Source organism: Melanerpes formicivorus, unplaced genomic scaffold, assembly GCF_026170545.1.
Source record: "Melanerpes formicivorus ecotype bairdi unplaced genomic scaffold, bMelFor1.0.p_v2 SCAF_3, whole genome shotgun sequence".
Classification (NCBI taxonomy): domain Eukaryota; kingdom Metazoa; phylum Chordata; class Aves; order Piciformes; family Picidae; genus Melanerpes; species Melanerpes formicivorus.
In genome coordinates, this window is record NW_027142355.1 from 12,310,810 (window position 1) to 12,324,078 (window position 13,269).

The following is a 13,269-nucleotide window of genomic DNA, read 5'->3' on the forward strand; positions in this document are numbered from 1 at the left end:
ATTGAATATCTCCAGGGATGGGGCCCCAATTACCTCCCTGGGCAACCAAGTGTTACACCACCCTCACAGTAAAGAACCTGTTCCTAGCAGAGAACATTTCCAAATATTATCTTCATCTCTGGTGAGAGAGAACTTTCAGGATGATTTCTTCTATGCTATTTTGAACACACAGTTTATGGTAACACCCATTAATCACTACTGAACATGTTATTTGAATAATACTGAGTTAAAAATAACTACATAGGACAAGACCAGTCAGGCACATAAGTATCATTTTAATGGCAACATTTTTTTTACATTAAAATCAAGGTAAGATCAGTATCCAAGGACCAAGGACGCAGTTATGACCATTCTAGTAAATCTTAATGTTGAGCTCCTCAGTAAGCGGGGCAGAAATACGTAAAGTGAGTTTCTGTGGGGGAAAAGAAAAAAAAAAAGACACAAAAATAATGAACAACTTTATGTTAACTTTGAAAAAAAATATTGGCTCAAAACAGATAATAAGAAGGGAAACAAACGTAGACCTTCATGATTCCCTTAACCTCATCTAGTAGGCAAGACTGACTCCGTGGCAGTACACACTTTGTACTGCTGTATCCAATTCAACATCCATTTTAGTTATTCAGGAACTGTTTAAAATTAATTAATAACATTAATTAAGCTTGGAATTATAATTACAATACCTGTCCTTCTCTCTCTCTTCAATGCTAAGTGTGCTGTATTTTATGCTACTTGTATAATTTCCATCTTCAGTACTTCACCAGTTTTATCTTTAGGTTTTGGAATTAATCTCTTTAAATGCATGGTCTCCATTCACACCTCTTAGCTATTTCTTTGCCCACTCACAAATTGTTGTTGACATCACCCTATCAGTCTGTGCTTAGATCACTTCTTCAAAGCATAAATCTTTCATCAGAAATAGCTATCTACCGCAACTTGATAAATAAGAATTCCACTTCCTGAATACTTTTGCCTTTAATTCAAACATGGGGCCAGATCCAGACATGTATACTGCAGCCTCATCCAACCACTAAACCAAAAGCACTAGGAGTCAGAAAGGCCATTCCAGACTGCATGGACATTGAGAACTATGACAGCGAGAACCTCCCTGCACTTCTCAGCAGAGGATGCAAGTGAAAGAAGGAGGACAGCCTTCCTATGCCCAGGTCATTTTGTTGCCAGCACAAGTATGGTCAACAGAAATGTTCTTTCAACATCCCTGCTGCAGTACAATACAATTTCTGTAGCTCTTAGGGTACAATACTCAGAGGGAGAAAAAAAAAAACCAACAAACAAAAACCAAAGGATAAGAAACTCTTGATAATAGGAAGATTTTTGTGAACTTACAAATGTCAGATCAGGGTAGTACTGCATGAATCAGAGAGAAAGAAGTGGCTTATTACTAAGCAATCTGCACCTATTTATATCCAAATAACTATAGCTCAATTATGCACTTAAGCACCGCTTTCAGGAAAATTTGCTTTCTCTAAAGCAAAAGCAATATGGTAGAAGCTACTTCCTACTACATCCCTTCAAACAGTACAGTCTTCGTGCTTGCTAATCTACAATACAGTATGTAATCTCATTAAGCCTGTGGAAAAGTGGCAAATTTGCCCTTTAGATTTTGGGGCTGGTTTGGTTTTAATTACATGGATTGTAAGTTTTCAAGATCTGAACCCAAGTTGCTAGTGGTTTTTTTTTCTTTTTCAATAGTCAAACATATATGCCATTACCTCTTAACAACTGTACAGGGATGGTGAGAGAGATTTGACTAAATCTCTTAGAGCTGTAAGAGGAATATATTTAGCTGGTTTAAATGATGTAATTATTGTGTGGTTTTGGACTTTCCCTCCTACAGCAGCTTGGTATTTTTTTTCTCCCTTATTTGAACTAGCACATAAGTCACTGAGATTGTTTTTCACACTCAAATCAAACTTTAGATGATGCCATTTTGGCAAGCTTTTTTTGTCTTTCTTAATTATCTTTTTATGTGATGCTGTTAATGTGCAGCTATCCTCTGGATTTCTGTGATTGGTGCCTTCAAGCACATCTCAATTGAATGTTTTCTTTAACCTGCCACATTTATTTTGCTCTCAGCTTGCTTGGAGACAGTTTGGCTGTTAAACAGTTTCCTCCCTTGAGGTGATACCAATTACACATATTTATGACACTGCCTCTGAAAATGAGATTTTTACAGTTCTCCAAGGCAGAAATTTATTCTCAGCAATTTTCTTCCTTCACAGATTCCTTCAATAAAGTGAAAGTTAGAACCAGATGCATATAATGGGGATCACACTTCAGTTACAAATAAATCTAAATCATTAAGCCTAGTGGGCAGAGTAGCAAGATGTGACATCCATTGCTTGTTGCCTCAGCTATTTTTGACTGAATGAGGATTTAGCGGCAACTTACAGTGTTGGTACTGGGAATTCCTAGATGCAGATCAGTGTTGAGATGCAAGTAGTACACCTCACACAAAACATGTGTGATCCACTTCAGCTTGTTCATTGGTGACAGATAAGGAACAAGTGACCAGAGCAAAGCAAGTTTATTCAGTGTTGCTCCTTTTGTTTGTTCTTAGGTGGAAAAGAAAACTGAGACAACAGAGGCTGTTACAACTCTTTAGCAGGAGTGTTCAGCCTGTCCCCTTTAGGATGTCTCCTTGCTGGTGCTGGAGGAGCATTGCACAAGCAAGCCATGCATTTTGATCTGGGACACTGAGGATGGACATTCTAAGATACTGTAACAGTTCGTCTCACTGCAGTAATAGTTTGCTTAGGAACACAAAGGAACAACAGATATTTGTCCTTCCCTCTCTGAAGACAGGAAGACACTCATTAGAGCCAGCTACACTGTGATAATTATTGGACACTAAGTGTGAGAAGAGACTTCTATCACTTCTTTTAGCAGCTGATAAATATCTTGGACAAGTCTTGTCATTTTATCAGAATGATAATAATGTCTATAAAACTGCTAACATTTCTCCCAGTTTGTGGAGCTGTATCTTCTTTTCATTATCTCATTAGTTTAAAAACTTGTAAAAGCAGCAGATATGAAGTAAAAGAAAGTGTATGTGCAATAGCAAAGATTAGTATTTCCTAAACCAGCTGATACATTTGCTTTCTGCCCCCCCAAAAAAATCAGACTGTTGTATCAAGTGTCTGGTTATACTTGGAAATGTAAAGGCAGACTTTCTGTTATTCATTGACTATTCATTCTTATTCATTCTCTTTCCCTAAGGATTTTCATAACTGCTCAGCACAGCTCTTACCCCACTCAGCTCAAAACTGAAAGCATCTCCATGCATGGCCCTTCCATTCAGAGCAACAGCATGAGGGCTCAGTTTCAGGCCAAGAATCGTAATTTTGTTGTACTTCAGAGCGTCAGCCCCTTGGTAGCCATTTTTAACTATTTCTGTCTTCAGGTTTCCCTGGAAAAAGACACAGAGAAAATGTTAGAGAGAGAACAACTCTTTAGAAGTGATTTAAAGCATATTGTTATTGTTGTGGTCTCATCTTTTCAATGAACATATAGAATGTCTTTCAGTGTAGACAATAAAGTCTGAGATAATAAAGGAAAAATAAGAATCATTAACTTTCACATATGCAAGCTTTCAGGTATGATTATAAACTAACAAAGTAAGGAACACAATAGCATTTACAACATTCATTTAGAATCTTTTTGGGCATTATTTTCTACTTATTGTCAACACAATTTTGTTTCTTGCATTTACAGGGTACAGTAGCATATGCAAAGCCAAAATACAGAGATTCAATTAGTGACCTTAAGGCAGATTTAATTAACATCCACAACTAACTGCTTTAAACTATTAGCATCTTCAACAAACATCAGCTGCTAGGTATTTTGTCTCTATTCCGCATCCCATGTCTCCACAGCTCCTGCTATAAATCTCTGTTATATATGTCCCAGCTTTAAAAACACTGAAGAAAAACCTTATGTCCACAGAGCTTTGTTGGTTGTACTTCTTATTTACTATATATCCTGTGTTTATGGATGTACCAAGAGGACATACAAAGTCATTAAACAAATCCCTGTGGGTCACCAGCACCCGTAATTTCCCATACAAATAATGGCGAGGAAACATTGCATTTGTTTTGTGATCAAAGTTGTTGAGGAAATAAAGATAAATTACACTGCTCAGGAAATGATGAACTAATATGCAATCATGATTTTTAAAAATATGCCAATATGATGGAACCTTTTGCATAAATGATATTGCATTATTTCAGTAGTGCATGGTAGGAGGGGAGCAGCAGCTTGATCACAGTATCTGTGACTTATGGTTGTGCTTCAACTGCTTTTTTTCAGGCATCAGCACCAAAAATAAGTGGTAAACCCCAGCATACTGATTTAAACTGCCTAGATAAGGAATGTTTGCTATTGTGGAGCAAATGGGGAGAGGCCTCAAAAAGCCTCTGAAGAATTTGCTAGGGGACTTATATATAGTCTCTCATCCTCACTGGCAGCACTGTAACATAGCGGGAGGTTTAGTGTAGAGAGACCATCTCCCTGTGGTGATTTGTTGCTGTCTCAGGGTAGCTAAGCAGGAAAGCTATTTAGAGGTGGCCACATACACCCAGTAAACTCAAGTGCGAGGTGAATACTGTGATTACAATGCGTCACGGGTTTGGGATAAAGGCCCAGCCTTCTCCCCCAACAAAGTGGAGAAAAAAAAATTGACCACAGCTAACCACAGCCGGATGAGCAAAGGAATGTTGTATTTACAAGCAGTTTTAGAGAATGCAGGGTATATATACACAATTTACAGTACTTACAATATATACACAGAAATATATAGCAAAGTAACACAGGAATGAAATTCCCCTCCCCCTGCTGGAGGAGGGTTCCCCCCCTGTACCCCCTTCTCTCCCCTTTTTCCCCAGAGAGGGTTAGAAAGAGAAGAAAGGAGCAGTTGTTAATTAAAAGCAATTATAAATTAGAGCAAAATGTTAGTAGGTTTGCAGGCTTCACGCTTATCAGTCCAAGGTCAGTCTGGCAGAGAGCCTAGAAGCCACAAGCTGTGAAAAGGGAGGAGGGAAAGTGCACTGAGGAAAGTCTCAGCTAGACTCAAAGCTTAAAGCTGCACTCTACCAATCCACCAATGAAATCCGTTTAGACCTGTCCTTTGTTTATAAAACATTCAGCCATGGTGTCCCTTTCTTAAAGGCACAGCCTCAAACGGTCACACAATGTATCGATAAATAAGGTTGCACTGGAGCTCTCTGAGGCCCTGATCCAAGACTCTGAGGCAGATACCATTGTCCCTCTGACCGAGGTCTAGAACTGAAGGTCTTGAGGAGATAGGTCCTGAGGTGATGGTCCAGGGAATGAGTGACCCTTTCTTTACTCTTTAAGCATTTAGTAGTTAAAGTAATTGCCCAGGAAGGGCCTGAGTTCTTGTCAAAGAAGTTATTGCCAGAAGCCAGGACTTTCTCCTGCACTTCTGAGTACCAGAGTTGTGATTTCCCTTTCTTCCTGTCCTTTCAGAAGCTCCCATTTCCTTGAGCAAGCCTTCCTGCCACCATCCCTTGAGTGTAGTCTGGGCTGACTTTGTACATTCTAAGCATATCTGCCTTGTCTGCCAACTCTGGGGATTAAGGCAGACTTTATGTCTCCCCCCCCCCATCTCTGAAGTACAGCATATCTTACACATCTGCCCCAAGTTTTTTCCTGGACTGGCAAGTTTAGCACATGTGGCACTTCTGCTTAGGTCACTTTGCCATTCTGCATGCTGAGGTGGAGGTGTCGAGTGAATTAAAATACCAGGTGCAGTAAGGTAATAGCAGAGAGCAGGCAGCTTGAATCATTTTCTGAGATTTAAGTACTTGCACAAGTCTTAAATCCTGCTTTGTACTTCTGGGTTGTTTAAATGAAAATACAAATGGAAGGGTCTAATGCTGTAGCTTTGTGTTGGGTTCAGAGTAAATGCTGCGATGTCAGACCTTACTGGTAAATCTCTTAGGGAACAAAATCTGTGTGTTCCCCTAAAACTAGGTACGATTAAATTATTCATCCACAATTTTTTTAATGAATATAGAAATATGCAACATATTTCAAGACTTTCATACACTTCTCATACTTTTGCAATTTGCTATTTGAGACAGATTGTTTTCTTTATAATAAACACATAAAAAAAAAAGTAGAGGTATTGGAATGCAGATAGGGACTTCAGTCATGGATTTACAGGCAGAAATCAAATATGAGCAATCTAATTTACACAAAACAGAATCTAATATAAAACTGGATATTGTTTTTCTGTAGCTTTACTACAATAAATTATTGTACACAGGCTACAGAAATCTGAAATTATTCTTTCTTTTTGCTGTTGAAAAATCCTACTTTTTTTAGAAGAAGAATTTATTCTTTCTTGATATATCGAGTAGAAGATAAATTAAAAATTAAATTTAAAGTCTAGACATGTGGTATTAATTCCCGGAAAATATCTCACAACTATGCTAGACTACATAACAAAATCCATCTCTTACCCTGCCTTGCTCTTGGTTCCTGGAAGATGTATAGGCTGAGAGAAGTATCACAATAAGGCTTTACACAATTTTATCTTTTTACTATTTTCTATAGACTACTTTGGGGCTTTTAGGAGTACACTGTTTGAAAGTCACAGAATCAGAATCATTTAGCTTGGAAAATACCTTTAAGATCATCAAGCCCAACCATAAACCTAAAACTGCCAGGTCCACAGCTAAACCATGTACCACATCTATACATCGTTTAAATACCTCCAGAGATGCTGACTCAACCACTTCCCTGGGCATCTTGTTCCAATGCTTGACAGCCCTTTTGAATATTTAATCTAAACCACCCCTGGCTCAGCCTGAGGTCATTTCCTCTTGTTCTATCACTTGCTGCTTTAGAGAAGATAACCAACATCCATCTTGATATGTCCTCCTTTCACGTACTTGTAGAAAGCCTCCTTTTCTCCAGACTGAACAACCCCAGTTCCCTCAGCTGCTTCTCGCAGGACTTATTGTCTAGACTCTTCACCAGCTTTGCTTCCTTTCTTTGGACTTACTCCCGCACCTCAATGTCTTTCCTGTAGTGCAGATCTCAAAACTGAATGCAGTATTTATATACAGCCTTGCTAGTACCAAGTACTAGGGGAAAATCACTTTCAATGTCCTGCTGGACACACTATTTCTCATACAAACCAGCAGGCTATTTGCCTTCTTGGCCACCTGGGCATGCTACTGGCTCATGTTTAGTTGACTGTCAACCAAAACCATGCCACAGTCTACATACAGTATCCTATTTCTTACCAAATGCTATAATTGTAGATCTGTATGGATAACTGAAGTTGGTTAAGGTCTTTCACAATAGCTCCCACAACTTCCTGTCATATACTTCATGAGGTTCTAGTAGATTTATATAATTTTTCTCTGTTATAGCCTAGACCATTGAGTTTTTCTGTTGAGCTTTCTCATGACATGTCTGTACAGAATTGAGCGCTGTGTGAAAGGCATTAATGCACTGACCCTGAGCTAATCTATTCCTGTGCCTCATAGAGCATCTGATCAGCACAGTGGGTTGCTAGTAGCATGCTGAATCACTCTGAGGGAGACCAACCATGGGAGCAATCTCTGTGCTATCAGACAAGGAAATGCAAGCTACAGAAGTGAGATCACATAATTCTCTGGGCCACAAAATAATAAAATTCAAGTGATCAAAGTTTAAAAGTTGCTGGCATATCCTGAAGAGAGGAACATAGCATTTTTCCACCCATCAGCCTGAAAGTGTTCACAGGTGGAAGACAAGGAAAAGGTCTCTTATCCATAGAATTCAAGGGAGAAAAAAATCTTAGCTGAAAAAGTGCATTTTCAGATTCATATCACAGCAGGGACACTAATGATGTGTCACGACGATACTCAGTGAAGCAAACAGAGCTGCAGCATCATAGCTGGACTATTTGGCAGCTGTCTGTAAATGAAAACTTTAGGTAGTTTACCAGGTTTAAAGGATGAGCTGTAAGGAAATAAGGTTTTCAGAGAACACTTAGACATCAGCACCTTACAATGGTTGCACTAAAATACAGCTACCTGTATGTATGCAGGTACCTTGTATGTTGCTACTTACTTCACTGAATGTATACTTAGCTAAGAAGTACTTCTCCTTTTCAATAGTATCTGTCAAAACACAGAGCAATGAGATTGTTATCAAAACAGGGAGAAAAATCCATAAGCAATTCACATCAATTGTAGCATGTGGCTAAAATCAGGCTAACATGAATTGTGGGCTTTTTAATATCTTCCTCTAGTCTTCTTGGAGTGATCTCAGGGGAACACAATGGGAGTTATTGCCCTCTTTAGCATACCAGCTGTTCCCAGTGTCACACCTTTCTCACATCAAAACACTGACTTCAAGAGCAATCTGCTTTTCATCTCTGTCATGTTCAACTTAAGGTCAGTTCTCTTGATATTTCTAGCAGGAGTCTGTGCCATTATACTGCTGAAAAGACATCCTGATGAGAATTCTAAATACAGACAGTGCTTCACTGTCTTCACAGTGGGGGACCAAACTTACCAATTGAATCACCGTCATCCCAGAAGAGAGAGCCAGAAGCTTCTCCCTGTTCATCCAGGGCAATAATCAGCCCAAATGGGTTCAGGCGGCTATTGACAAACACATTGAGAAGTGTCAGCACAGACTTGTGAGCACTATCCCTTCCAAATTATTTAACAAAAGCTTCTGAACACAAACAACTCCAGTTTTAAGGTTACCCAGAAGGCCATGACAGAAGAATTACAACCATGTTCACCAGGAGGACTCCTGAAATGATGGCAAAAACTTGACCTTGCCTTTTCCCACTAAAGTGCTCGTGTGGGCAAGGTTCCCTCTCTTTAATGGCCTTAGTGGACGATAAACAGGCAGCTTGCAAGGTCACTAGTGCTGCCTTACTGTGGTTTGGATTGGTTGCTGCACAGTGCTCCCTACTCACATTAGCTTCTGAGTATGGTTCAGAGTGGTATATTACCCACTGGCATAGGGAAATAATTTTCCTCAAAAGAGATTTGAGCTTTTCCACCCTGCCCATGGCATTTGATAAACTCATCCAAGAAGAGTTTTGCGTTTCCCCTTGTATATGTTTTCTCTGGATGACTGGCAGCAGGTCAGCATGGCAGTAAGAGGCGCAAAAACGTTCCTGAGCATAACCACAGAGCCAAGAGTAGGTTTCAGCTGTGCAACTGATGATGTGAGCCGTCTCTAGGGTGACTTCTCATAATGCAATAGAGCAATCAGTGAGATACAAGTACTGTGCTTATGGCCTGGAATGGCAGCAAGAAGCTGCAGATAGCCTCTCTTCTCCATTTTCTTTTAATTGTTTTTATGGCTGGATGGGGGTCTGACTCACACCATGGTTGTTTGGAGACAGATGTAGGTGACAGTACCTCTTAGTAGTGGTTGTGGCTGGTGCCTGCTGTGGCAGGATGTAGCCTCCACGGATGAACAGAGGGATCTTGTTCAACGGTGCAGCTACAGTAGCATAGTTCTTCTTCCAGGTACTAGGAACTTTAAGACCCTACCAGAAAAATGGATGCAGTTAATAAAATGTGAATCCAAGCACTATACATCATGACCATATATCATTGAAAGAGAGGCCAAGAAGTACAATTTCATCTCAATTACATCAGTGAAATTCCAAACAAAAGAAAAGAAGGATTTCAGGGCTATTATTTCAGTTCCTTTTTGAACACGAAAGAGGATCTAGCTCCTGCAGTTATGCATATGCATGAGAGAGAAGCATCATGAATGAGAGACAGCAAATCGCCTTTAAAAATGGTATCATTATTCCATATGCTGTGAAAAAAACACAACTCTCATCAAGACACTGAGCAAAAAGCAAAAGAAACTTTTGCATCCTCTTTTCATGCATATGGAGCCTGTCAAATTTTGGTTTAAGGTAAGTGATTCATAATCATTTGGGAACATAAGCTGTAGATTTTCTTCTCTTTAAAGGACAAGTCTTCCCTTTTCAAAAAGTAATTACAGCATTCATGCATGAAATTTGTACGTGCAAACAATCAGCATTAGGTTCTTTGCATCATTCCTTTCTAGTTGAATGCCTCAAAACCAGGTGTAGGCAATGCTTATGTACAGGAAGGCTTTGCCCTTTTGCTCTGTAAATGATAGTTGTAACTTATGGTAAGTACCCACCCTTGGGTTTGGATAAACACCATGTGTATGGCAAGTATGTGCCAAATGCTTGGAGCTGAGCTTTGTTTATGTCAGAGGTATGCCTTGCAGGCAGTGCAAGGGACACCAGGGCTGCTGTCCCTGTGCCCAGCCCAGCAAGGGGGGCTCAGAGTGAACCACAACAAGAAAAGTTCAATGAAATGCTCAACCTTGTAGTGCCATAGTTTTATGCAAAGAGAAAAGTGAAAGGGTTGGATGAACATTTGTCTGATGACACCACTGGCCAATGGTGAAAATGAACTAATGTCTTTAAGAATAAGTCTGAGTTTCCTCAGAGAGCATTTCTGTCCTGTTCACTCATCTGCATGCATCATTCATCATAGTTAACAGCAGCCTGATGCTCCTGGACTCACACTTCTGAAAGCTCTTAGCATCAGTCTAAACTACTTCTGCTGAAGCCAACATCGGTTTTGCCTTGCAGACTGCAGGATAAGTTAGGTTGAAATGGAGCACTGTTGGAAATGCAGTACTCAGGGGAGTGTTCAAAAGTGCAAAACTTGTGGTTCCTGAAACTAGAAGAGTGGCATTTTCCACAGAGCAGATTGTTCTGTGTCTCTTGGAAACATCTTTGGAAGAGGAGCCTAACCCTGCTCTCTAAATATGCCTCCTGCCAAAATTGATGCATGTGCAAAACTGCATGCACAAAATGGTTTGCAGCATGTTTTCAGAGTGACTCGGGTTTCTGTCTCTGTTTCTATACCAGGAAGCATATCAGTACAAGAATCAAAACATGCAGTAAGTTATGGGGAGCAGAAAGAAACCTTGAGAGTTTCATAAATCTCTAGGCTGCTCTTGAAAATTCAGTTCTCTGTGTCTTAGAGCTTTGCAAACCAAAAATAGAAAATGCAATGCTGCTGAAAGCTATATAATTCACTCTCACAACTACTAGCCTAGTGCAGACTTTTTGTGCTCTGCTTTTCTTAAGCACAGATGCTGAGGTAAAAATACTGCTGAACACTGCTGAAAGTTATTTTGCTGGGATAGTATAATTTTAAATAATGAAAAAAAAGTACAAAAATTAATCCTAAAAATACATACGGTATAGTAGTCAAACCAGGTTGCATCAGGGAAGTATACATCTACAGATCTTGCTCCCTGTAATGGATACAAAATGATTAAAATTGTTTTCCTTTTTGCATTTCTGATATTACATTAGCTTTATTATATTTGCACATGGAATGATGTATGCTGAAGATTCTAATAACATCAAATCTTGGATATTATGGCTGAGTTATTATAATAACAGCGGACTAGGGCTGGTTAATCTGTAACACTAAACAGATGAGCCTGTCCCATTTGGGGAGGGGTGGGGGGTGGTTTACTGCCAATCTGTAGGATGACTCAATGTGATATGATTATTTTGTTCTAGTACCTAGCTCTATAGCTTGCAAATGTAACTGGCCATGTCGAGTTCCTCTAACATCTGAGCAGCCCCAGTAAGGTCTACAGCAGCATTTACAAGGCAGGACATAGAATATGACATCTGGAATGGGGGGAATATCACAGCTCAGTTTCTCTTTCACCATCCTGTTGCAGAAGCAGGCAAGGTCTAGCAAGGAGAATATACAGATATTTGTCTTCTTGGCAACAATTTAAAGTTGCAGGAAAATAAGAAGTAACTTGCTGCTAATTGCACAATTGCTGTACTTCATTTTGCAGCATCTGTTGTATCATATTGCTGCAAGCATGCTGTTGGATGAAATCCCACTCTAAGAAAAGTTTGAATCAAAACATGCTTCCTTTTGTATTGAAATTTGCTTATTCTCACAGATTAATTTTGACTCTTAATATCTGCCCCTTTACAGAATTACAGTTTATCACCAAGATCTACCCCAGGGAGCAGGAGAGATTTCATATGTATCTATAAAAATCAATAAAAGGAGTAAGATAAAAGTGATTTAGTGAAGTATGTAAACCTCACATTTGAATACAAGCAATGCTAAACTGGAAGGTCACCTTCTTGTTCAACCTGTCTCCCACAGTGGGCAGCATAGTTGTTTGAGGCAAAGTGTCCTAGTGTTGCTGGAAGGATGGTCTGGGTATTTTGATCTGTCTATTCAGACCTTACTAGCTGTTCAAAAAATAAAGGTAGGCTTAATCTATGAAGTGCCTTGAAAACCTGAAGGAAAAACACTGTAAAGTCAAGATGTGTCTCTCTGTGTATTTTTACTGTATTATTATGACAACCCACAATATTCTGATCTGTAGAGAAGTATGTAACCACCGTCTGAATCATGATGAGCCTCACTTCATGGCTCCCTAAATAACAAGCCAATGTGTAAGGCAGTTCCCTGTTTTAATTTTAATGGATGTCTCACTAGCAAGACAAGGAACAAATGGATAGCAGCTGTCCCTGACCCATCTCCTCTAAACAAGTGAGTGCCATGCTGCAGTTTGACACAGCCATAGCTAGCCTGCATTGCCACTGTGAGTGGCTCACCTCTGCCCCCTGCTCTGCTAGGAGGCACAAGCTCAGGTTGCCACTTCTCTCCCACAGCAATACCCAGCAATCTGTTGCCTCCAAAGCTCTTTTTCCCCCCAATCAGGCCACAGGCACTAGAATATACACTTTCTATATCCTTATAATGCTCCCTTTTATTCACTTATTTGCAGGAAACCACCCCTGGCTTGTCACTCCTCATGGAACGGTTTCTCTCACATCTTTTTATCATCTTGCAGGTCTCTTAAGCATGTCAAATGAGAGCTAACATTGTCACTAATGTTTCTCTAATGAATTAGTTTGCCTGTGATGATGGAAAACTCCTATTACAGCCCTTGAGATGCTGCAGCTCCAAAACACTGTGACTGAGTGGCAACACAGCAACCACTTTACTTTGATATCTACATGTTTCTTCCCAGCTTGACAATTACTGCTCTGTGTGTGTCCTTGGAGGGAGCTGTGAGCACAATAATAGAAGCATGTGAGGGGCAGCATTCAGCCTGTTTACAGCCATTCAGCACCTGGAGTGGCACGGAAACACCATGCCTTCACTTTCATCCTCCCACATCAAGCACTGGGCAGCTCTTTACTGTGCTGCTCAG

At 39.9% G+C, this 13,269-nt stretch overlaps 1 protein-coding gene across 1 annotated transcript in view; it reads right to left on the reverse strand.

Annotated features, from left to right (window-relative positions):
* Positions 1 to 255: 255 nt before the first annotated feature.
* LOC137460848 (sucrase-isomaltase, intestinal-like) overlaps positions 256 to 13,269 on the reverse strand; it is a 65,989-nt gene continuing 52,975 nt past the window's right edge. The window contains exons 18-23 of the mRNA XM_068170918.1: positions 11,266 to 11,322; positions 9,423 to 9,553; positions 8,557 to 8,645; positions 8,110 to 8,159; positions 3,272 to 3,430; positions 256 to 412 (exon numbers count right to left, since the gene is read on the reverse strand). Of these exons, the coding sequence (XP_068027019.1) occupies positions 353 to 412; positions 3,272 to 3,430; positions 8,110 to 8,159; positions 8,557 to 8,645; positions 9,423 to 9,553; positions 11,266 to 11,322 (546 nt within the window). The 3' untranslated portion in view covers positions 256 to 352. The remainder of the gene's footprint in view (positions 413 to 3,271; positions 3,431 to 8,109; positions 8,160 to 8,556; positions 8,646 to 9,422; positions 9,554 to 11,265; positions 11,323 to 13,269) is intronic.